The sequence below is a fragment of the Sylvia atricapilla genome, chromosome 5 (genome assembly GCF_009819655.1).
Source record: "Sylvia atricapilla isolate bSylAtr1 chromosome 5, bSylAtr1.pri, whole genome shotgun sequence".
NCBI classification, from domain to species: Eukaryota; Metazoa; Chordata; class Aves; order Passeriformes; family Sylviidae; genus Sylvia; species Sylvia atricapilla.
In genome coordinates this window covers 63,562,497-63,589,026 of record NC_089144.1, presented here as the reverse complement: position 1 = coordinate 63,589,026, position 26,530 = coordinate 63,562,497, and the positions used below count along the sequence as shown (strand labels likewise).

The 26,530-nt window shown below is 40.5% G+C and overlaps 1 protein-coding gene across 1 annotated transcript in view; it reads left to right on the top strand.

Moving 5' to 3' along the window:
• Positions 1–26,530, top strand: part of KIAA1549 (KIAA1549 ortholog) — a 73,703-nt gene that overhangs the window by 10,508 nt on the left and 36,665 nt on the right. The window contains exons 4-9 of the mRNA XM_066319774.1: positions 1,136–1,263; positions 2,701–2,884; positions 9,756–9,815; positions 12,961–13,106; positions 19,506–19,683; positions 21,789–21,973. Coding sequence (XP_066175871.1) covers positions 1,136–1,263; positions 2,701–2,884; positions 9,756–9,815; positions 12,961–13,106; positions 19,506–19,683; positions 21,789–21,973 — 881 coding nt within the window. The remainder of the gene's footprint in view (positions 1–1,135; positions 1,264–2,700; positions 2,885–9,755; positions 9,816–12,960; positions 13,107–19,505; positions 19,684–21,788; positions 21,974–26,530) is intronic.

Genomic DNA, 26,530 nt, shown 5'->3' with positions numbered 1-26,530 from the left:
GGTGATGGAGGAGAATTGGTGAGCAGGAGGATTGATTGCTCATGTATGACATGAGCAGGAGGATTGCTTCTGAAGTACTCAGCTTTTCCCTAGCTGCTGTATTGCAGTGCTTTATGCAAAATTTGACTGCTAATAATCTAAAGCAAAATATTACTAGTTTAATACATTTTGAGAGCCAACATTGTCATTTAAAATCTTCTTTGGGCCCTGTTTGCATGATAAAACTGGGCCTCACTGGTTGACTGTGTAAAGAGGTAATGACAAGGACTGAGCATACAGAGTTAATAAATGTCAACATGGTACATTCAGGTACACTTCATTTGTTGTTTATGCTCTGTTAATAATTGTATGGCAAGACATCACTTTAAGTGTGCAGGTGTGATGTCTTTTTCCGCTGTTTAACAAGGTTATGTAGGGAGACAGAAGATGTATTTTTTGGTTTTGAGCCTTGTATGACATTGCTGTTAGGATCTGTAAGCTAACTAGCATTTCTTCGGGTAAGACTATATCTGGAAATCCACAGATGTTCATGTAGTTGAGGTCTGTGTGCCTGATCACATTTCTCTGCACTTGTTCTTTCTGTCTTGAGCTCTTTCTTCCTCTCTTCTGAGCTTAAAGATGTCTAGATCTCAATTTAACAGATAGCTTAGTAAGTGTTTTGAAAGTATTAGACCAATACTAATGTGCATTAATGGCTGCAATATGTAGTCTTATAGACAAGCTAAATACTCTATATCAGGCTACAAGAGAGAAAGAGATTTGTTGCTTTTTCTCCTGAAGATTTTCATGAATAGTTTGGGTACTCAGGATTTTAGTGTGACCAGTTCAGTGGTCAGGTCAGGGGAAGTTAAACACATGTATATAGTGAAGACATTTTAGTAATCAAGAGGAAACAGCGAGTATTTTGTCACTAATATCTTTCAGAGATCTGACAACTGCTGCAACCTGTATTAGTGAGTAGAGAATTTACTGCACCAACACCAAATGTATTCTTAATGTATTTTTATCTGGTGTTTCACTGATGTGTCCTGAGCTTCATGAAAGAAGAAAATGTGAGCCCTGTGAATTCTGTTGCTTGTTTTGTTCTCTCTCATGGAAGTACTTTTCTGTAGGAATGATTGCCCTTTACTTTCAGTGCTTCAGTTTGTACCTCGGAACGTGGATATTGGGTTCTGCACCTTTAGCCAGCGCATTGAGAGGGGGCTGGCAATGGCATTCGTGGAGGTGAACAAACACCAGGAGTTCTACAACTTCACTGTGCAGGTGAGAGCATCACCATGTCTTGTGTCTGTCCCTTTTCCCCCTCACCTTTCCTTGTCCCATGTTTCATCCAGACAGTAAAATGAGTCAGGTGTTCACTGGCTATCACTTGAAGTCTAGGTTTTGTCATGAAGTCAGTTGGGTTTTTTCCCCTACAAAGTAATTGCAAGGTTTTAAAAACTTTTTGAAAAAATGATCTAAGGTGATGATTTATATCCAAAAGCATTATTGAATACAATAGGGTTTATAATTTCTCCAATAAAAGCTGGTCCAGCCCTTACCAGAATCACTCCCATGATAGTTTAAAGAGTAAGGTGTGTTTAAAAGGTTTCTGTTGGAAGAAAGCTTTCAGGTCTTATTGCCGTGCTGGAATCCCTGTTAGGGAATACAGGAGTTACATGACCCTGCCATCATATGAGCAAACATGCTAGTTGCTTCTGAGCTCTAGAAATACTTACAGTATATGGTGCCTGTAACAGCTGCTCCTGGAACTTCACACATGAAGGGGGGTATTGCACCCCTTGGTATAATGTAATGTACAGTGTAATGCACACTGTATGTATGTGCAGAGCCCTGCATCACCCAGCAGGGCTTAGAACTCCCTGGAAAATCAGTAATTCAATTTAATGAGACCAACTCCCTCTTCTGTTGAAATTCTTAAGTTTAATCTAACTTTGCTGTAATACCAAACTCAGTAAAAATTTTATTATGTTGTTTAACTGATGCCATAAATACCCATCTGTGACACCCTAAAATAAATATAGGAACAAAAATTACATAAATTTTAGAGTACCTAAAGCACTATGTAGTACATATAAAAAAGTGCTCAGAACTTTAAGCACAGTGTCACTGCGTAGACTGAAGACAGAACATACAAAACAATTTCTTGGACTGTCAGCTTAGCCAACTTATTTAAAATACTTCTTATTTTTTTGGAAGAGGTTTATCTATATGAGTGCAGTTGCTGTCTATATTGGTGCCACAAAAAGGCCTCTAGCCAGTGATGGGGTTTGGGTGTGCATGGTACAGGAGATTTTAACCAAGAGAACATCCGTGTCCAGAACATTTTTTTACCATAATCAATCCCTTTCTTCTGTCCCATGCAGTTTGGCATTCATCTAAGGCTTATTTATGGCTAGGTTTATTTTGGTGACTGTCTTGCTATCTGTTTTTTTCTTAATTATTCTCTGGGCTGTAGCTTTCAGATCATTCTGGACTATGATTAACCCTAAAGGATAACTCTCTGAAGAGGAATTCACATGTAACTTTGCTTCTTCCAAGACTCACAGCTGGCTGAACCGATCTGGCACAGATCTTCCTCTGTCTTGATGTGAATTGCCCCTCTCTGTACATTAGAGGAAAAAGAAAAGTCTGTCAAGGAAGGAATAGAAATGGCAGTGATTTGATTTTGCTGACCCTGCTTCAATGCTGTCTTTTCAGATACTGAATGTAACTGTAAGCAGGCCTGGGGTGGCATTTCGGCAGGGCCCTGTGAGCATTGTTTTTGCCATCCGAGACAGGTACGGTTTTCTAAACGGGTCCCAAGTCAGCGAGCAGCTCAGAAACTTGTCCGTGGTGGAATTCAGCTTCTATCTGGGTTTCCCTGTGCAGCAGATTGCTGAACGTGAGTATTTGCTGTTATCCAATACTGCAAAATGCTTTGGTCTAGTATCGTCCCTCTCTACGATTTTAAAATAATTTTGTGCATAAGTGATAACGCAGCTTCAAGTACCTAACTTGTAACGTGAGTTCTGCAGAACAAATCTGTGCCTCTTTCTGCTCACATTTTGGTGTTACGGCATCTTACTGCTTTTGTCATTGTATCTGCCTTTTGTCCTAGGTCAGTTGTACTTAACCTGGCTTCGTCAGCCCCTTGGTCTTAGTCCAGATCTAAAAATAGGAAAATTACTTAGATCAGTATTGCTGTGAAATGCAGTCCAAGGTGTGTCTCTGTGCTTATGTCTACAAGAGGCCTTTGCCAGTTCTCAGGAGGGTTCACTGCTTTCAGCGTTGTGCTGCTCTTAACTGTGTCTCTGACTTCCAGAGAGCCTGGGACACTGGCTGCATAAGCTGATATTTGCCCATATAGTCTGAATTCATTTGTCTGTGCAGTCTGTTATGTTCTAACCTTTCTCACTTTTTATGTACATTTGCATGGTAATTCACTTTTTTCAGACCATTGTCATTCTAAACGTAGATGAATGGGAACTGCCTGCACAACAGAGCTTGCTTGACATTTGGCCTTGACAGCTTATGTTTAGTTAAGATTTTTCAGATGGCTGATGAAGATCATGGGAGAATAGTGCTTGTCTTTCCCTGCTGGTGGGTGTTATTGACTCAGTCCATTTGCTCCCCATTTCTCCTGTCTCACTGTGGTTTTAATTTTCAGAGTAATTTCTGTGAGCTGTAGAGATGCATAACATCTGACACAGTGAGATTTGCAGTACAGTTAAATATCTAGTGGAAAATCAGGTCTGATAGTAGCTGGTGTTCGTTATGCAGCTGTGTATGTCAGTGGAAACACTGTTCGAGTCAATGTCAACAGAAAAGTTGCTCTCTTTAGCAGCTTTCAATCTAGGTAAGATGACAGCACAGGATACTTCCCCATTTACTGGACGCAGTTCAAACATGGTAATTTGTTAAAGCTATTTTATTTAACTTTTTTCAGCGTTTTTGATCCCTCTGGTTCCATAATCAATTAAAAAATGCATGATGTTGTTGTCTCATTTCCGTTAAGCATTTCTGTTCTCATTTGGTCTGACACAGGGTGTGAGCTCTCTGCAGTGGTAGGTCTGTTTACTGGAGCCAGGACCAAAAGTCTTGAGAATCCCTGTCCATAGATGACTAGCATTTCTTTTTGTCTTGGAAGCCACAGAACACCTCACACTGTGAGCTATGGTCTTTATTGCTCACTGAATTAAAATAATATGTTGCTCTTTCCTTGACTGCTTGAAAGACACTTCTCTTTACTCTGTGTCATCTCTTCTATGCATTTGTGCTTGAGTTTAGGTAGCTTTTAGTCCCTGGTAATATTTTTGGTGTTGAGGGATGCTTTTTTCCCTGTGGTGAACTACATTGGCTCTTACAGCTTTTAGTTTTGTCCACATATTCCGAAATTATATTTGTAGTGTTTTGGCAGGTTGCTGAGAATCCATCTTCTGGATTGTGCAATGGAGCTGTTGTGCAATTAAGTGATAACAGAATTTCTACCAAGGCTGGTGTATCCTGAAAGAGAGGCTGGTCATAGGGGGAAGACATCCCTGTTAAACATGCATGTGCATGGTTCTCCTTGCAGTTGGAACTAGATGGCCTCTAAGGTCCTTTCCAAACCAAACAAATTCTGTGATTCTATTTTTGTTTCCTGATGGTACTTAGGAAATTTGAAATTATATTACTGCTTGTATCAGGAGGTGTCCCTGTGTTACCTGTGTGTGTACAGTGCCTGCTCAGTGGGGATGACTCCAGGCCAGTGCCAGTGGAGCCCTGTGGTCACTCACAGGTCAATTATAAACCAAGTAAAGCAGAGAGAGAGGAGAGGTCAGGATTTTTAGGAGATCATCCCGAAGATTGCAACGTAGAAAACATGAGGATTTGGTGGATAAGATGTCCTGAATTCAGGAGTGTCTTGTCAGCATTTGACTTGCTTGCTGTTAGAGGAGCTATTTACTGTAGATTGGCCCATTGCAGGATGGCACAATTCGGGTTTTCACTGGTCTGCTTTGGGCTCAGAAGTGCTTTGATAGGCACTCTTCTGGAATACCAGATATGGTGCTAGTTGGTAAATTGGCAAAGTGGGAACAGAGTTTCTCAGATTACTGGAGCTGTGGATCCTTCTGTCAGCAAGCACAGAAATGATGAATGTAGTTCAGACTCCTTTATCAGTGAGACAACCACAGCCAGTTATTTTTAGCTGTTCCTGCAGTTTTTTTACACTGCTGCTGTGACTGGATTTTGAGCCTAAGGGTTTTAGATCTTCAGATTCAGAGCCAAAAATCCTGTCCAAAGCCTCAGCAGCATTGGGCAGATCCTTCCTGAAACATTTTATTCAACAGACTGCTAGAGGTGACCAACAGCCAGATCCTCAAAGCTACATTGGCAGGGAGATGCCTAAATGGTTTTGTTTTCTGGGCCCATGCTTTGCCTTGTGCTACAGAGCAACTGTAGCAGGGAAGGTTTTACAACACCTTAGACTGGTATAGCTTCTTTGGTCTGTGCAAATAATTACACAAACCTCTGCTTTCAGTGTGACGTTTTCTAGGAAGGTTGTATATTTATATGTAAACAATCTATGTACGCTAGTGTTCATATGTAAATACTAAATGTTCTGTGCCATTTGTGCCTTAGTTTATCAGGCATGCTCAGAATTAATACTCTTGGTGGTGACTTTCTGTAGGCAATCCACGGATGGCTGGGACAAGGAATTCTGCCAGTCTGTATATTCTAGAACATGTGGGTTTATTGCAGGGCCGTGGGTAAAAGGGCCTGGCCTTCAGCCACCAGCCTGGGCTGGAGGGGAGTCCCAAAGAGAGAGGGAGAGAGAACAGCAGGGTGAGAGCTGAGAGAGAAGGGAGAGAGAGAGCAAAGGGCAGGGGGAGAGAGCAGGAGAGAGTGAGAATAGGGGGAAGAGGAAGGGGGAGAGCGAGCTAAGAGCAGTGGGAAGGAGAGGAGGAAGAGGTAAGAGAGTTAAGAGGTGAGATGTAAGAGGTAAGAGGTAGGATGTAAGAGAGTGAGGTCGTTGTTACAATACATTATATCTCCTTTTGTGATGAATATTCTAATTTACAGTGACCAACCAACACAAGACACAAAATCCTGTAGAATCTACATACAGCCTATAAGAACTACTACATTACCATACTATACGATTATAGGTTTCATATTTTCAGAATCTTTTGCTAAGCAATCACGTTTATAAGGTTTCCCTGATTCCTCCTCCCCAACAACTTTCCTTTTTCCCTTTAGGACTCTGTGCATGATCTTGTCAGTTGTGTAGTTGTGGCTGAAGAAATTATATGAGTGAGCTGCATGCCAGGGCTCAGCTCTCATTTTGGGGGGTTGAAGTTGATCATACCCAAGAAAAGTTACTTGTTGCGCATGTCAACCTTATTGAGACCTTGACATCAATATGCCAAATATGAGCCTTGTTCCAAAGAATGTATTTGTTCCTTGCCATTTGTTTTGCATTGCCTTTCACATGCTGTCCTCTCACGGTTTTTATTCACATAAATAAAATGTCCTGTTTATGGTTTTAACTGTGTTGTTTGTCCCTGTGCAGTGCATCATTAATCCAGCAATTCTTTGTCAGTTTTTCTCCCCACTCATGTAGAGTCAGGACCAGGAGTGAAAGTAGTTTGACAGATTGGACTGTTCTTTGCAGGAATAGGGCTGTGAAAATGGCCAAACCTGGAAACTTCCAGATTTTCTTTTTTTCCTCACAGGACTTCTAGGTGACATCAGCTACGTGTTTCTATTCAAATGTCCAGTTTACGTGCTTATTTTTCATTGTCCACCTTATAGCTCATGTTTCAGATTGTAAATTGATTAGATGATCATGACCTACATGTCAGCAGAAAGAAAACCAAGTCTCATCCCAGGGTTTGGGTGCTAGTTCATTACAAATAGCAGCAAACTATATACGTGGTATCTCTTTATGGCTAGCAGATTTCTTGGAGGACAGGTAAAGGCTAGCTATGGAGTAGATGGCAATATTTGCCTTCATGAGCTTACCCTGAATAAAGCTCTTTGTTTTGATTGGGACTTGAAGTAGAGAGAGTTGCCTTGGGACTTGCTATTTTTTCAGTGCTAAGTGGCACTTTGCATGTCATCTGTTTTGGAGATGTTACAAGGCCAATAGGATAAATATAAAATTGTATTATATGGTCCAGGGACTGCAGAAATATTTGGCAATTTTTTTCTGGGTGCATTTTGGATCAGATTTTAAACAGACACACTGTTGCTGTTACCCACACCCCAGTATTTGCATGGCATCTTATTTTTCATTTTTTGCTTTCTTATTTCCAATACTGCATTCCCTCCATGATTTCCATTATTGTTCTCTCTCTATCAGAACTAAGAATGATCAGCACCATACCAATTCTGTCCTGCATAGTCCCACACGTGTGTAGAGAGAGTCAGACACCTGGCAGTGGCCACACTGCCTGAGTGATGTGCCCTAGGCTGCTGTCAGTAGGTCTCTGGGTGACCAGGTGACCCTTTTCCCTTTTCATTCAGCATCAGATCGATGCTGGTACACGGCGTGGTGCTCCAGGGCTGCGTGTTAGAATCTTCTAATGATGCCAGCCTCTGCTTCATTAATGCATCCAGAGTCATTAGCAGACCAGCTGCAATCTAGCTAATAATTGCATTTTGTCTATCCTGCTTCCCCCTCGGAATAACAATCAGTCAGTGCTGTTCATAACTGTGAGTTCCAGAGGACATTAGAAATCTTAGAGATATGATCTTGCTGCAGTGCTGAGACTCCAGATGAGCTCAAGATCTGTGTGTCAGTGAGACACTTCAGTGACCTGTGGTGTAAGGATTGGAACCTGTGCTTGATGACTTCTTACAATTTTCAGCATTCTTTGTCAGGTTTTAGAACCTAGCCTCAGTTGGCAATGATCACAGCACATCTTCATTTTCAATGTCAAGATTTTCTGCTCAAGTTGGTTTATTTTTAAGTTGCATTAATCCTGTGGAAAGTTTAATGAAAAGTCACCCAGCAATTTGCATGAATTAAATCATTTTCAAGTACTAATTAGAAAAAGTGTGAAGAGAACGTTAAGTATTGAAGCAAAACGTGATTTTGGGTTAAAGGAGAAAAAATTCAAAATTGCTAGGAGTTCAAAGCATTATGGTCACTGTAAGGTTTTTGATTTCCTTATCCTGCTCTTTCCATGTGTTAGAAGACAACACAATCAGTTTTCAGTTTAGTTTATGCATTTTTTGTTCAGCTTCCATTTCTAAATTGAAGTGAACAGTTGCATGACTAGAGTAAATAGAATTTCAGTCTAAAAGCTACAATCAGGAGAGTCGAGTAGCAGGATGCCAAAAATAAGTGGGTGTGTTTGAATGGACTCTGAGGTGCTTTTTGCTAGTCTGAGAATTTTGGAAATTTAGTGTGTCCTGATCCCTGCATGGAGGGCCAGTGTTTCCTGTTCAGGAAGGTTCTGACACCCTTCTGAACAGTAAGTCACAGATGGTCATCTTGAAGCTGGTAGTGCTGTTATTGAAATACAGGTGGAATAACCAAACTTCTTCCTTTTCTAGTAGGAGTTAGTTATAAATATTTGAAAATAAAGGGTAAAATGTAACTAATGATTCTTTTGTTTTTACCTTAACCAAAAAATTCCTAAATTTTTTAAGGGGCAAAAGAATCAGATTTTTGGTACACTGACAGAGAACTGCTTGTCTGCGAATTCTTACATTATTAAATTCGAAAAACTTCCATTTTCTATTTCTCTGAAATGTGGAGTAGTGGTAAATTATTCCACAACTGTAGACATCTTTATTCTAAATTGATCCAGCATGGGCCAGGTCATTTAATTGTTATGTGCTGCATTCTTTCTGACTGTGAAACGGTTTAAAAATTAACCTTTGTGTAATGCTTAGCAAGCTGCATCTGGATTAAATATTTTGGGAAAGTTAAGACTATTCCTTTTCCTTATTGCCATAGTGAAGCTTAAGACTTCCCTTGAGGAAACTGTTGGCCCAGCCCCCAATTCACTTCTTTCCCAACATGTCTTTACTGCTCTCCAGTGGAAACGTTGGGAAAAATCTTATCTGGACTGAAGTCAGTAGAAATAGACTGTTTTCCTTACCGGGGCAAGGATTTCCCTCTGGAGCAGAGCAGAGGGGGTTTTTTTTGAAAAATTTAGAAATTAAGAAAGCTTGGAGCCACCAAACCAAACAGAAAAGCCATGAGGTTTGTCTACAGCAATGTTTCTATGTGCAGTTATTTGTGGGGTTTGTAAAAAAAAAATATATATTATCCAAGGTGATGTGTTTTTTCAAATGCTTCCCCCTGCACAAGTCTGGAACACAAATCTCATGTGTTTAGTTCTCTGCTTTACATTTATTGTTTCCTGGTCGTTTCTGCCTCAGAGAAGGTCTTATTTTCATCCTGAGACACTCGTGAGTTGCCTCAGTGCCCTTTGAGCAAGAGTCTGATCCTGCAGCCAGCTCAGTAAGAGTCACAGTTGAGACAGTGAGCTTTTAAATTCCTGGGAGCAATGACCTCGGTGCAGCAGCTTGAGGTCTTTCACGTTATAAATCTGACTGTTTCAGTTAGCTTCTTTTTGTTAGAGACGAACTCAGCAGTGTGCGTTCAGAGCACTTCCCCTGCCATTGTGTCTGCATTGCCTCAGGAGCAGTAATGCATCTGTGTAAATAAGATGCTTGCTGACAATATAAATTATGTAGCGGCTTCTGGTTTTGTGTATGTCGCTCAGAATACTGTTCTTACGGATGTTTTTCCTGCATTCTGTTTTTTCCTTCAGCCTTTCATTATCCTAAGCTTAATGTGTCCCAGTTGATGAAGTCTTCCTGGGTGAGAACAGGTACGTACAGTCTCCGTGAGTAAGTGAAAGTGCAATTAGTTGTGTTAGTGGAATAACTAGCCTGCATAAATATCAATAGCTCTAGGGGTGCTGCATTTTTATGAGGTAATAACATGTCTGAGCTGAATAAATTTTAAAACTAAAGGCCCAGTGACCTGGAATATCTGGGAAATATAAATCCCTGGTCTAGAATTAACTACTGAAATTCCTGGATAATGCACATAAAGCACTTCTTGTCTTTAAGGCAGTTCATTCTTAGTGGAACAACTCAGACTCTCAGGCATAAAGTGTCTATTCTGCGTGTTGTCAATATGCCTCATTGATTTTTAGATATCTACTTTAAGTGAAAATTAAATTTTTATTTGTGTGACACTTTCTACCAAAACATGCCCGGAATAAAGCAGAGTGAAAATAGATGAATTCTGAGTACATGAAAGAGTTTCATCACATTTCATTGATCTTTTCTGATTTGTTCACAGAAGATCCCTCCCAACAAAGTCTTCTGAATGTTTTATTCTGTAATTTACAGATATGGTTGAGCTGTCACGTTTCCTACAACTTCTATCACCTGTAGTTCACCTGTTGTATAGGCTTACTCCTTTTTCCAGGTTTTTGTGTCGCCTCTCACCGGTCACCCCTTTACTCTTTGAGCAGGAAACCAAATTGCACCTTAATTTCTGAAGCCCATTTGGCTTGTTTTGGAGAAGAAAGGTGTAGAATTTCAGATAATGCTCATTAAGGTGGCATAAGCTCCTGTGTGTGTCCCGTAACCAGTGGTGTCCTTCCTTAGAGGTTTATCTTGGCTCCTTTGGGCTACACCTGCTCCCTCTCTTGCTCAGCCTTAGGTTTGTCCATTGCTGCTAAAATTTCTCTTAGCTCCTGCAGTAAAAAATCGGTTCTTCCAGCTCTGAAATCACATTCCCTTCTTCCCTTGGGTTTTAATAAACTTCCTCCCTGTTAAATTTTGAAAGCTGCTCGTAGCAACGTTTTTTCCTTTTTTTTTTTTCCCTTTTTTTTTTTTCTGTAGAGGAATTTTTTTTAGTCTCAGTTCTTGCAGGATTCTGGGAAGAGTTACTGCTAGACTTTGGCTGGGTCAGTGCTTTCAGTCAGTGTTTTGTGTTGTAAGGGTAATGAATCATGCCACGGGAAAATGATAGAATCTATGCATGTAAAGATTTTTAATATCAAATTACCCAGATATATGTGCATGTATCCCAATAGTCATAAAAAGCTGGGATATGCAGTGTTCTCCCTCTGTTGTGGAATACAATTCATGCTATTAAACATAATTTATTGATACTGAAATCCAATACATAGCCAAGAACAGTTTTCAGCTTGGTGTATATAATAGCCTTAGGTCACTGTCTATTTTGCTATTTAATTCTGAGATACTTAGTCTGTGATCGAATTTGGAAGACAGATACTGTTGATCTCAGTGAGAAATCATGAAAATGTTTCCTTTTTATGACATCTACAGCGAAAAGCTTCAAATTGAAAAATCGGCTTTAATATATTTGGTTTAAAAAAATAAAAAAGTTAAAATAGTATTTAATTAATTTTTGTCTAATTAGTGGCTTTTTATTAAGCACCACACTTTAAAGGAAATCAATGTGGAAAAACAGAAAAAGCAGCTTCTAAAAATACAAACATTTTTAGTGGAGGAGAATTAAAACTGAATTTTTTTTTTGCTGCAGTCAGCAGTTGAGTTGGTTTGCTGTCCTGGAGGATTGTTCAGTGGGATCATTTGAATGGCTGTGGCTCCATTCACTCCACATTTCTCTAACTGGATGCCATCTTGCTAGTAAAAGTCAACTCGATTTTTTCCTTTTCCTTCAGGGATTCTTCTCAGTATGAGCTGCCCCAGTGACCCAGGCTACCTGGTTGCCAAGTGAGCAGGGCTGCAAACCATTTTATTTGTGCTGTGATTGGCACACTTATTAATCTTACCAGGGGAAGTTGCACTTGAATATGCAGCTTCGTTCATGTGCTGCTGTTCTGCTTTTTCCTGATGGCTCTGAACCCTTGCCCTCTCCATCTCCAGCTCTGTATCACTTCTGAGCGCGACACTTCTGACTGCAGTTAGTTGAAGCAGACAATTTAGACCATGTTTTCTCTTCTAGTAGTTTTTAAAATTTCATTGAATGCTCATGATTTTAGGCCTTTTTAGAATTGAAGTAGTTTCCTTATTATCCTGTGTCTCTCTAGCCTGGTTAAGGTTCCAAAAAAATCTTCTGCTTGAATTTTGGGTTTTTTTCCCCAAAAGTACTTGTTTTGACTTTTTTTTCCCATTAAATGTCTCCCTTTTCCAACATGTAACTGTTGGAGTCCAGGACATCCCCTTGGATGACCTGGGACCCAAGGAAGGGACTTTGAGCCCTGGACAGGGGGTGTGGAGCCGCTCCAGGGGGCTGGGAGACCTTGGCACAGAGCCCAGGAAGACACCGGGTTTGATTTCAGTCCATGGGAGAGGAATTGCAAACCACCGGGATGTGAAAACAGCAGTTTAGCACAGTAGAAGATACAGAATTCAGTAGTTTTAGGGTTTATAGAACAGAGGTAAATGGGGACAGGATGGTGGAATTTGGGTGGTACCTCATGTCCTCCTCCTCCTTCCTCGTCCTCCATCTTTTGGGTGGTGATGGCACAAAGTAGTCAGAGTGAATTGGAGCAAAGTAGAAATGTCACTTTTAGTGTGGGCACTGGGCATTGGTACAAAATAGTAAATAACCCACCCGTAGTTATCTGTATAAATGTCAGGGGACATCCCATCGGGGACAGTCCCCTCGTGTCCCAGCTGCTGTCCAGACCTCAGCTGGGAGCAGAGAAAATTCTGAGATATCAAATAATAAACACCACGAGAAACCTGGAAACAAACCTTGAGGACTCTGCTTTTTTTATACCGACGCGACTCAGTGCTTTTGGAGGGCCAAGGGCTTTAAACCACCTCAATCTCGGGTGAGGAAACCCTCCCTGAGATGTAACCTCCATCTGAACAGCTCAGAATTCCCATTTAAATACAGGTGCTCTCAAATTGCCCCTGAGCTGCCACAGGGCGACTCAAAGCTTGTAACCCAAGTTGTGGAGAAGAGACGGAAAAGTTCTGCTGATGAACTGGTTTTGTTGGCTTTCTTTCTGTGCAATGCAGTTCTCCTGGGTGTCGTGGACCAGCGAGTTCAGGAGGAGGTGTTCCGGGCTGAGATGGAGAGGAAGCTGGCTCACCTGTTCAACGAGGCCTTGGTCAGAGGGCGGATTTGGAGACGGGCCAGTTTCGCGGGCAGCAACATCGTGCAGGTATTCAGAGCTCAAAATCAGAGGTGAAGGATAAAGCAAATTGCTGAATAAGTTAATGTGAGTGTTAACGATGCTTTCAGGTTTTGGGTTGAGAAATAGAACTCAAAAGTACCCGTGTCACCTTTAGCTAGTTGGTGATACTCGTGTTTTGCACCTAAAATACAATTCTTTTAAACACCACTTATGTCTTTTAAGCTGAACATAAGAAATGCAAATAACTGTTTAAGTGCCGACTAAAAAAATCTGGTGACTTCTTAGAAACAACATTGAAAATTATTTTACCAACATCTTCTTCTAAAAATGTTGTGTCTTATTTGGCTTTCATGGAGCACCCAGCAAAAGGAGACAGGATGATCATCTAAAAAAAAAATCTGTGATGTTTTGGCAGTGGTGTAGAAATACAGAGTGGAATTGTGTGTGAATTGATGCAGCAGTAGAGTAGTACATTCTACCCCTTACCTTCTTCTTCGTCACAGTGGTTCTGGTCTCACAGTTGGTTTTCAGATAAAAATGATTAATCGTGCTGAATTTTGCACACATCTGTTCTTTGGATTCCAGTGCTGCTTTAGAATTTTGCCACAGGTGGAGTTATTCACATAAAGTTCAAGAAGACTTGGATATTTAATTTAAAGTTTTAAATTCTGATGGTTCTTTCTAGTCAGTTCAACAGTCTAAAAGCCAAACTACTTTTTTTATGGGCTCATCTTCTTAAAAATTACCTTTTCCAGCTAATTCATTGACAGTTGGTTTACCTCCCAGATGCCCTTTTTGCATTTCAGACCTATTGTCTTTATTTAATTTAATCCTACAGTTTTTGCTACCACTAAACTTTCCAGATGTTGGGATATTCTTACTTCTGCTTTCCTGTCTCAGAAACATCTGTTTCAGTAATAGAGGTTTTATTTTATTTTTCTTCTGTGCAGCTTGGAATTGCTGCAAATAGGTGTCTGCTTCAGATCTCCTATTCCCAACACCTCTTATTGCACTTGTTCATTATGCCTTTGTCCTCCCTTTGCATATAAATTCAACAAATATTCCTTATGTTGCTAGAGAAGATACCACAGCCTATAAAATGTGTATGTTTAGATTACAATTTTATGGCTTTGCACAGCGAAGCTCAGGTAATTTATTTTTTCATGCACAAAATTATGGGCACATCCTTTTTAGATAAGGAGTAGTATTTTGGAAAGTGAGAACGCAGCATTTTTCTTTCGACTTTGTATTATGTACTGGGGACATCAGACGAGGTGTTCAGCTCATGTTCCAGACAGCAGTGCTGCTCATTTATGCCGCTTAATTAGTGCAAAGAGCCTGCCAAGTGCTGTCTGTGGGCAGAGGAGGATTCTATTCATTACAGTCAGCACATGTCACCATCACAGGGTTTCTCCAGGTGCTTCCAGCCCACACTTTGGAGTCAGGGTTAGAACTGTAAGAAAGGAGCTGTGGAAGAAGGGAGGCTGAAGAGATGGAACGCATCCATTGAGGTGTGTGTGCTGCTTTCCTGCATGACAGCAGCAGGTACCTGCAGGTGCTGCAGCACCTTGGGGGCTTCCTTGGCAGCATGCTCAGGTGTGTGAGACATAACTGAATTCTGAGAGGCTGCTGCGTGCTGCTGGACTGATGCACCTGGTAGTGGGCTCCAGACTGAAGGATAGTTTCTTTCAAGGGTGTTCCCTGTTAGCTGAAGGTCTTGTCCATAGGCATCTGCTGTAAACCTTTTACTGCTGTTAATTCTGTCCTCACAGCCAAGTTTATAAACTCTGTTTGAAGTGTGTTTGTGTCTTCTGGGAGAACTAATGTTTCTTCTGCTTTATATTCAGATTTTCCCACATCTATTTCTTGCACAAAAATCAGTGACTGATATTATAGTAGAGCACAGTGAAGTGAAAAGAAGAACAAAAGCTGCCAGCACCAAAAGTGTTGCATAGTTTTATTAACAGAACATTTATATATATATGTATCTCCATTGAAGGCTAGACTCACATTTCACTTGTGTTGTGACCCTATAGACCAGAGTTTTTCCTGAGGTGAAATATATTTATAGTGTATTGAAATGTGACATTTCTAAGCTCTGTGGAAAATCAGGACTGCAGGTCAAGAGGTGAAGCAATTATTTGTGAATGTTACTGCAGGCGTATTAGTTTCCTTTCACATGCTCAGGAAATGGAGGTGATACCTTGTGAGGTTTAGATTTCATTTCTAAAGGCTCGTGTTAGTACCTAAGAATGTTAAAAATTATGCTTTAAACCTAGACAATCTGAGAAAGAGCTTTGGAGGGTGCCCAAATAGCAGGCTTTCCCCTCCTGTTTGGCTGTCTGTGCTGTTAACAGGTGGCACTCCATGATAAAAAGAAAAAAAACGCCTGTAACCATTTTGTACAAAAAAAACTCTCTGAAGCCTCACACCTGGTTGTTAAACTTCTGATAGTTCCACTGATTTTTGTCTGACGTTGTGTTAATGTTTCCCAGAGTAAGTCATGCATATTTTCAATACGCATCTTCTGTTGCTGCAAATTTGAAGGCACATGCTTACTGGGGTTTGCATTGCATTTGCAGAGAGAGACTTGTGCTATTTTTGTCAATAGTTTACTGTAATAATTCTCATTGCATTTTTTTAGGAATTAATTGTAGTTTAAAAAATACACCTGCAGCTAATATAAAAATATTTTTTTCATCATTTCAATATTCTTGGTCCTTTGAACCTAATAGGAAGTGAAAAGGTGATCCTAGTGAATTAAACAAATAGGAATGTTCTGAGTTAAAGAACATGTTAGGCAGCATTTTAATTGCAGCGTGTTTGAGGAAGTAGCAGCTTATGAGAGAATGTAATGACTGAATTGAGCTTTTCGTTACGGCAAAACTTCATTTCTGCTGACAGCTTATGTGTGTCTCTCCTGTCTGAGGAGAGCCTGTCTTGCTTTGAGTTTTTAGGTTTATAAATAAAGCCTTTGGGCACTGCTGCTGCTTCACCTTTTCCTCTGAGGCTTTTGGCCCCTCCAGTTGCCATCCCAGGCAGCAGCTGGACCCCCTTGTCAGGCTGCTCACAGCCTGTTTGTTCCTCTGTGTGCTGACCACAGTGCAGCTTGAATTAATTGCCCAGACACTAAAATCATACTTTTAATAAGACAGAAAGAGGATCTTTTTCCATTATTTTTTTTCTCAGTGTGATGAAGGGAGGAAAAAAGGGAAAATGATCCTCATGCAGGAACATTGGAGAAGGTGTGTGCATATCTGCTTGTTTCTAAGTAGCGTGCTCATGCCTTTGAGACCCTGAATAGTTCACCCAGGGGTTCCTTGCTCCCGTGGGGATTGCTGGCCAGGACATCCCACTGGCTGCCTGGCACTCTGAGAATGCCTTGGAAGGTTCCCCACCACTTGTATTTCTGTGCTTGAAATTACAAACCAGATTTTGTTACCAAGGCAACTCTGTTCGCTGACCTATGATATTCACTTGAAAACACTTTTTAAATTAAATTTACTGACACCTGAGCCCAGTTAAGCCTTTTCTCTGTGGAGGTTAAATGCACATCTAGTATCAACAAAGGTGGTATCATTTACGTACACAGAAGTCGAATTAGTCTTTTCTTCTATTTTTTTCTTTCTTCCCCACCCCACCTTCCGCCTCCTGCCTTTAAAAGTCTATCTCCTGCCTCCCTTTGTCATCCCTCACTGCCAGAGTATAAATGTAAAATGCTTAACTGCTTACATACATGTGGGCTCTTTTGCTGGATGCCTGGCAAATAGTATTTGTCTCTGCTTGCATTCTTAGCATTCTCAAGGACAGAGACTAAATCAGTCTGAGGCTGCACAAAGAGTATAATTTGGAACCATGTGTCACAAAACTTAGAGCACAGAAACTCTATTAAAAACAGGCCTAGTGGCTGTGTACCTCAATTCCATGGCCAGATTTAAAACAGTTTAAACTCAATATGCCATTACCTGTGTTTCAGGAAACTCAGAGGACTAGGCTAGTTACAAAAATCAATAAGTAAAATTTAGTGAATCAGTGTGACAGAGACGAAAACTGAGGCACTGATACTGTCACAGGTGCTGTGTTTGTGTATTAATCCAATTGTTTTGGATTTGCTTCCAGACTACTCTGTTAGTTATCAGCTTTCCCACAATAGAAATCCATAACCATCTCCCTGTGGTTTTGAAATTTTCTCTGCAGCTTCTCTCTGTGAAGCTTCTGTCTCTGTATTGTGTGAGCAGTCATATAATACTGTGTATTCAGAATGAATTATTGCAGATAAAACTTAGCTTACGATAGTGAGCTTAGCTCATCAGCACTAGCTTGCACCTCCACTGAACTTTTTTGTGCTTGTTCCCATGTTTTCTGTGCTGTGTTGAAATACCTCCAGCTACTTCTTCCTGTCTCCATTCTCACTGTTCTCACTCATCCCTATTCCTCAGCATAGGGAGCCATATGCTGTGGTTTTTAGTCCTGTGTTAAAATTCGTACAGTTTCAGTTTTGGAATCTTGTCCTTCTTACCCTCTGCCTTTCCTAAAGGCAGCTGTGGAGAAGTTCCTTTGTTAACCCATTCAGTTAGCTCGGGACCATTACCTGATGTGTGTAACACATATAATTATACTCCTCCTTGGCTTTTTCACAGGCTGTAAAATAGATGACGGTTCAGTTTAACAATTTTCTGATTTTCTCTGATTCTGTGGCTGTGCTGTGCACAGAGGGGCTTCCTAAAATGAAAACGAAGAGCCCATTGATTTTCAGTCCCACGTGGCCTTTCAACTCCCTCCCCCTCCGTGTGAGTTGAGTGCTGTTTGGGAGGGTTTCATCTGTGCTGGAAGAGGATACCACTCTGTACACTCTGCTGCTCTGTGCACTGAGACCAGGCTGTGGCCACCTACCTGAAGCAGACTTAATATAAAGCTGTGGACATTTGTTAACTAATTGTATATTTGAGGTCTGTGAAGCCAAATTTAGCTTCACAGCCACCGAATATGTGTGTTGAAACCTTATTTATTGATGCTGTTTTGTTATCTTCTGTCAGGGGTTTGTTTTCCCTCAGCTAGTAGAAGAGAGAATGGTGTTTGGGTGAGCATCATTTAATAGGTCCTGTTAGCAGCTCTTGCTGTGTTCCAGAGATCTGCACATGTTTCTGCTCTGTTTGTAGATACTGTTTCTTGCATTGTATATGGCTGACACTGAATGCTATTCTTTTCTTTCAGTTGATTTGTCCTGGAAGAGTTTCATGACAATTGTGCTTTCTCTTGTTTCATTTTTCTTCCCTCTTTGTTTTTTTAATACACATCTACAGCTTGCTATTACCATTCCTGCCAAGTGCGTTTTTAGGACATGTTGAGTTGCTGTTCCCCAAAACCAGAACATCATTCCTGTTGAGCTAGAGATTGTCCTCATTTCCTTCAACGTGATTTGTTTAGTTGGAAACAAGGAAAGAAAACAATACAAAGATTTGCTTTTGTAAGCCTCAGACATGCAAACATTTGTGTGTTTGCTTTACTTTAGGCCTATGGGCAGTTTCTGAGATGATAATTTATTAAATATGTACTTTATAAGCAGAAGGATAATTCTGAAGTAAGCAAAACACATTGCTCTATTTATGTCAGTTCCTTCCAGAGCCCTTCAAACTCTTTTGAAACAAAAAAAAAGACAGAATACCTCCTACTATTTTTTGTCCTAATTCCTGTTAGAGCTTACCATGACATGGTAAAATGGTTAAACAGAGGAGAGTTGTTGTAGAAAAAGATGTAATTTTACAGGAATTCCAAGTTACGTGGTTCTCATATGCAATGTAGATATTTGGTGGTTAGAGAGTATCTACAGGGCTACCTCATAGCACACATTCTTTTGATTATTGATGTCTTTAGATGTAGGCAGGAAGAATTGCTTCCCACAGCGTCAAATACATTCCTTCCTGAAGAACGGTGGATGCCAAGGGGAGCTGTTTAGGGGATGAAGGTGACTGTGCAATGCTTAAGTTGAAACAGAGCAAAGTTTTATTTGATGCCAACAGAATATTCGCCTGTGTAGCTGCTTAACATTTAGAAAAACTGGAGCCAAGAGGTGGATATGTAACGAATAACAAATCACAGTTAGAGTAGGTATTTAGAGAAGGGAAAAGTGCAGTCACACTTCTTCCAACCAACAGTTGCTAAAGGCAGTAGAGGCTTCCAGGGTGGCAGAGTTGGTATCTTTAGAGTGAAAGCAGTTCTCTTACTTACCAGATGTGTGCATTGTTATGATACAAGTAGGGGGAGGAAAGAAAAGGTCTGCCATAAGAATGTATTTTATAACTGATCACTTCTCTTGAAATTTTCTGTTCAGTTACAATAGGGGAGAGAGAGAACTGTAAGACCAAATGTATGGGAGCCCCAAATAAATACAACTTAAAATGTAAAAGCTTTTCAATTTCCTTTCAGATTGTGAATGTGTCACGCTTAGTTGGTGTTGATAACCCCGTGGAGCTGATCTATTTCGTGGAGGACCAAGATGGGGAGAGGCTGAGTGGCCTGAAGTGCTCAGACCTGATGAACAGAGTGGATATCCAGCGGGCTGCCATCATCCTGGGGTACCGCATTGAAGGCAGCGTTGCGCAGCGTAAGCCCCGGCAGATCCACACTGGTGCCAGCAAAGGCAGGAGACAAAGGCAGCAGAGGAGAGGGCTGTCTTTAGCTTTGCAGGTTGAGGCACTGCACAGTGCCCGCTGTTGCAGTGTTTTTTTCTTGGAGCGCTGCAGCTGGGACTCTCCTGAGGAAATGAGTTTTAGCAGCCTTGGAGTGAGCTGTGCTGTGTTGTTTTGCCTCTTGAAGACCCTGCTGAGCTCAAGCGTGCAGCAGGGTCCTTCAGTCCAGCCTCACTGCAGTCACTCTGTGCTTGTGCTGGTTGAAGACCTTCCTGCCATTTCCATCTCGTCCTGCTGGTCCAATATTTCTTCTTGGTTTGCCTTGCCCAGGAGCTTGCACTAACGCCACAGTTGTGAGATGGGAGGGCGTTGGGATGAAAGGGTGTTTCCTTTAGCGGAGTAACGGCAGTGTATTTTAACACAAGTCACTGCTTTTTTGTCTGAAATACTTCCTGTGTGAAAGATGTAGACTAAGAGTAGTTGGGGCATTTATTTCTTCCATTACATATGATTGACCTTGGCTTTGTTTGTTTGTCCATCAGCAATATATAATATGATCTTGTAATGAATATAATATGAAATTAATGTGGTTTTTTACTAAATACACATCAGAATAAATAGGATAGGTCATGTAAAGTCATATAATTACTTTATTCAGGAGGCCTGGTATATAAAGAATTTTTAGTTAGTAGCAAGACAGAACACCTACTCAAAATACTGTGTCTACAATCAGGAAAGAAACTTAAAGGTATCTTAGGAACAGACGAGTATGATCTGCAAAATACCTCATTGGTATGAATGCTTAATTACCTTTTCTCATTTCTGTGCAATATGGAAGCATGAGTTACATGGTACCGAAGGCTATTTTGCAAAAAGAACAAGCATGCGTCTGATATTTAAAATTCTCTGCAGAAAGAAAAGAAAGAAAATAGTAATAATTTTACCATCTCTGGCGTGTTTCTAAATTTTGTCCCTCATTAAAACAGTTGTGCACAGATAGGTCAGAAACTCATATACATCTGCTTAATATCCATTAATGGACTGTAATGCTGGTTAGACAGAAATGAAAAGAGTTGCAAGAATAAATTCTCTTCACAAAAATGATAAGTATTGAACAAACTTCATAAAGTGTTCATAGCTTATTGTGCATGTTGAAACTTTTTATCTTTGACCTGTCATTAGAAAGTTCTTTTGAGAGTCACAGAGTCATAAAAATCTCTGAATGCTTCTATTGGAAGAAACTAGACCAAAAAAAAAAAGGTTATTTTATAACAGAAAACATAATGCCAGAAATGAGCTGTTAGATGTATAGAATATAAGAATTCTGTGTTCCTTTAAGTTCTAGGCTCATCATTGAAATGGCTGCTAGTAAAATGATGCATAGAAAAAAATAACTTGAAAACATCATTTTTAGAAAGTGCATCGATTTGACTAGAAATGTATTATTGCTATAGTTTTCAGGCCCACAATTAACCACTTTGCAAAATTATCTAATAAATGTTTTGTCGTTAATTTCAGTTTACCTTTTACAATAATGACACGCTTGGTTACATTTTCCAGCAGTTTGGGCTTCTGCTTGGGGCTAAAGGATCTCACACACTGACAATGAAAGAGAGAGAAGAAAAAAAGCAATCATTAGTGCAGAACTATACACCTTGTGGAGGAGATTCAAATTGGTTTTGATAACAAAATATTGGAGAGGCAGCTGGTGATACTGCCTAAAGCAGAAAACAGGCAGCAGTGTTGTGAAGTCTATCTTACCTTTGCTAGTGGTATTTTTTTTTAAACCCATTTCACTGTGTCAGCTTAGTTTTGGGTTACAGGGTGATGTGGCAGAAGTGCCATTTCCATTAGTATTTTAAGCTCAGGTCTTCAGAAGGTGGGCCAGGACAATTGATCTCCTGCCCCATGCTTCCTGAGCCTGACATTAACTTACAGTGGTATGCCATTTCCTGTGACGTGCAGCTGGTTTCTGATAAAGTCCTTACCTAGCATTTACAAGAACATAAAAATAACCTTGAAGTGTCCTCAGTTTAAAACACAACAACGTCATATTGCTGTCTTCCTTGTAACTTTGCAGCTGTGGAGAAGCTGAAGGAGTCCACTTCAGAGGCACAGAACAGCAACCTGTGGATCATCGTCGGCGTAGCGGTCCCGGTGGCCGTGGTGCTCCTGATTGTGATTATTTTATACTGGAAGCTCTGCCGAACAGACAAGCTGGAGTTTCAGCCAGACACAGTGAGCAACATTCAGCAGCGACAGAAGGTAAAAAAAAGGGGAAGCTGTGCTGAGAGGAGTATTCTGAGGATAAAGGACTGTGAGACTCTGAGGAATACCTGGCATCCTTAACTAGCGTGTGTAAACACAGTTGGAGAGCATTCCAGTTTACGGGGGGAGTCAGGGGGAAGAGGAAAGCAGCCTAATGATAGTTGAAGTCAAGAATCCCACAGTGTTTTATTTATTCTCCTGGGTACTTGATACTGCATTAGAGAGATCCATCCTTCTGAAATGTGGGCACTGAGGCTGAAAGGAGCCTTTCTTTATCACTTCATTTCAAGGCAGTGGATGGGACTGAATGAGAAGAAATGTACTGAATCTTGAATTGCTGACCTTGTTTTCCCCAGAAGGCTGAATTTTTTTTTTTTTTTGGAGAACTTCTGCTAACCAAATCTGACAGCTAAAGTGCACCACCCATCATACTTCATACTGGAACTAGAATTTGCTAGAACCTATCCTGGCTGCCCCATGTTCTGCCAGGGCTCTTTTTGTTGCAGTTGTGAGAACCTGTTGCAGTACTAGAACATTCATTAGTGGATCTGTGTCTGCCTGCCTAAGTGAGCTTGTTGGCCAATGTTGATTAGGATAGTGAGAAATTCTGTGCTCTTGTCTTTTTCTTGCCCAGGAGTGTAAATCAAAAGAATTCATGGTCTAGGTTTTTCACAAAGGATGTATTCAGTAAAAAGAATGATCAAGTTCCTGAAAGGTTACTTTCTTTATACAGCCAAAGAGAACCTGTGTCAGAAATGCTTGTTACTGACTATACCTCCAGAGGCATTAATAAAGGCAAAATAATCTGCCTGTGCTAATCCTGTGGTACTGCATTCATGTTCTGCACTGTGACCTCATGTTCAGTCACACAGTTTTCTCCATAACAAGCCTTGTCTGTACACCGTGCTCTTTCAAGATAATTAATGATGTGAAAGATGAGAGGAACAGAAAGCGCCTGCACTTCCAAAGCAGTCAGAACAAATCAATACCAACTTCCACTTGTCTCGCAACTGCGAATTGTGTGTCGGAATCCAGGCTGGCAACAAGTGGTACCCTTTGATGAGTGCCACCCCAGTACCTTGTTTCACCTCTGCTGTGGTAATATGTAACACACATTTTTTGGCTGAGGAAGTTCCCCACAGTAGTTTTGACTAATTTGAGAAGGGTCGTACAAAAGAGGTAAGAGACCCTTGGTACACTGTTTGATCACATTTTCAGTACCTCTCTGCTATCACAAGCTTTTTTTTTGTAAGGAAGCAGTTGGGTTGTATTGGCTGTAAGGCCAGAAACATCTTTCATATAATTACTTCCATTCAAGAAAATGGCTCAGTTGCTTTTCCCCACTGCTTCCACAATATTCTTCATCTCAATCATTTATGAGTCAGAAGCGTCAGCCTTGTTTATATGCAAGTCTCATTTTGGATTGCCTAGGGAACCTGTCACTTTGCCTTCTTTGGGGAAGTTGCTGTAAGCAAACTAGAAAGAACCAGTAAGGACATCTACTTTAGTCCTTGTGCCACTGGAGGTAAAGCAATAAAAAGTGTCTTAAATTTTTATCACTTTGCACATCGGGCAACTGGAGGAACCTACTTTGAAAACCATTTCCTCCTTTCCCCAGAATAGAAGCAGTACTCTGGCTTCCTTACTATCAGGCTGTCATTGGGATTTCATGTCTTCCAACAATGGGTTGGAATTCCAGGTCAGACTAGGGGGTGTTTAACCACCACCAAAGACCCCCAGGCAGTCAAAACAGCATACAAGTTGTTAGGGACATTTGGCCTGATCCTGCCCTCTAAAATTGTCTGTGTGTTTTATGCTTTTTATTAGAGTAAATGCAAAGAAGTGATCAAAGGGGTGTCATCGTGTGGTCAGGGATTTAGGTCTGTAAATAAACTCCACAAAAATGAGCTAGGCTTCCTCTTCCTCACCACAGCCACAGTTATTTTCAGAGCTGGACCCTGGTACTTAAGGAGAAGGTGAAAGCCTGCACTACTACATCTGTAAATAGAAAGACATTTAGGTTCAAGGTCTGAGTTTTTCTCTTGGAATCTATATTTCATTTGTAAAGAGCATAAAGATGCATTTATAGTGTGCTAGCTCATCTCACTTCCATTAATATTTAACAACAAGTTCATGTAAATACAGAGTTTTTCATAAGCATATGTATGACCTATCCACACTAGGAAACAGAAGACAATATTTTTCAACCTTGTAATAAGTCTGTAATATGTCTTGTGCTTGAAAATGTGTGTTGATTGGAAGATTAGAAACTGAGACACCTGTTTCTTGTTCAGCTGATATTGGATATCATACTCCACTGGTGGATCTCCAGGGATGTCACCAGTCTTTCTTCAGAGTCTTCAAGTAGCCACTTTACCATAGCAGTTCAGTGGGCAGTAGAATAATCCATTAGAATTTCCAGTAGCAGCTGATAGTAAATTATGTTACCTTTGGTTTAAGAGCCTGAGATGGGCTTGGGAGTGGGGGGAAAACCTCTTTGCTTCGTGCTGCAGAGGCAAGACTAAAAGGCTGGTTCCTTCCAACATCAAGAGAGAGAACTCTGTAAATGTACTGTAAATGCAGATTGCAAAAATATGCCACAGGTCATGCAGGTGCTTTTTATTCTTAGAATCTCTCTTAAAAAGTTGCATTATCCTCTTCAGAGAGATTCTTAGACCCTACAAATTTTACTGATTCTGTAGCTGCATGTGTCAGTCATATGTTTCCTTTCTTCTCTTCTTTCATTTAATTGTTTCATTCTGCTTTGAAACTCCTGGATTTTCCGGAAGTGTTTTGGTATTCACTCAGGCAATACAAGTTTTATTTTTCATCTCTTTTGTGTAAAGGTTTACTTTTACAGAGGAGGTGTGATTTCTGTGTTCCTATGGCCACGATTAAAAGTAAGTCATAAGCTTCATAACTTCATCATCTCTCTTGTGATGAAGGAAGCAGTCCTACTGTCTGCTATCAGTTAGACTCTGTATGACTTTTGGGTGTGTGGGGTATGGCTGCTTGGGTACACCTGGGTGAGGCGAGGGTCACAATGTAGATGTTCTGCACAGCAATTCAGTCATACCACCAGCACACCTAACTGGCTTTGGTCCCTTAAATGCTCTGTGGACACCCCTTTAGAATCGTTGGGTCACAGAAGATTTCCCAGTTGAGTTTTCCCACATGGCTGTGTTGAAGAACACCCAGATCCCGTGGTGGCAAATGCACAGAAGTACCCAAGACTGCATCAATATTGATGTGCCACAGCATCCTTGAAGCTGGGCTTGAGTCCAGGTGTGCTGCTTGGCCCCACCCTTAGGGCCTGGTCATTCTCCAAGGTAGTCTAGATAATAGCAAGGGTAATGTTTCTTCTGAAATAATGACACGGGCAAGGTGGGCTGTGTACAGCAAAGGCCTGTTCTGCACATTGGATGTGCCACTCCTCCAGTTGTGTTCTTTCCATCTGGCCGCTTCATCATAGGGTCAATGTCCTGCAGTCAGGATGGCACAAGGATCCTGCTGAAAAAGGTTTATAATGTTACTTCCTGCAAAGAGTATAGAGAGGGAGCCTCTCATTAAGGGATTTTTTTACTTATCTGCTGCTCAGTGAATATAAACAGAAATACATGGGAAATAAAACTTCTGTGGTGATTGATGGTAGCAAAACCAGTTTCCATCAGAAAGTAAGAAAAAGTAAAGGGCCTTGAAGAGATTGTGATTTGCTAATCCATCCATTTGCATCAAAACGGGATTAATAATAACCTGTAAAATACTGAGTTTCCTCTTATATTGTGGAGATTAAATGGGAAAACATGCTTAGATCCAAGTTATTTTTATGCTTTTTAAACTGAGAGTTAAGGAAACAGGAGAGCAGTGAATCTATGCAAGATGCATTGGTCTGTGCAAGGATAATTCTTTTGAAGAGATGATACTAAGATATTTAAAGGGCACATCAAATATTCATGACTTGTTCTGTAAGCCATAGCATCCTACTGAAAATTCACCTTGATGTGACCTGGGTTGTTGCACTGGATTAAGATGTCTTTGCCTTATGAAGTAAGAAGATGCATAAATGGTATTTTTAAATGACAAGATTTTCTTTTCCCATTGCCTGTATCTGCCATAACATTGTCCCAGTCTTTTACTTGTCCCAAGTTTTTTTTTTTTTCCCTGTGCCTTTTGTGGGCAACTGAATTTTTGCCATCTGTTATTTTTCCTTCATGAAAAACTCATTACATTTCTTTAATGCCCAAACCATCATTTTGCTCTGTACCTGTGTGGGGAATGCATTTGTAGAGAATTCTCAAAGCCTGACAGAAGGTTCATGTAGTATGTTTAATAAGTAGGTAATTAAGAAATAGTTGGCTTCTGATTGTGATAGTGTGAATTGTAACATCTTTATTGTCTCACCCTTCGCATGAAGCTGAAAATAGAATACAAGTTTTTTTAACACCTCTCAGTTGCCCCATCTCTGAGTCAGAAAAATCTATAATCTGACATACCTGTACTGGGCCTCTGATGCTTTTGTGCAAAACCACTTCTTTCATCTTCCACAGAGAGCAA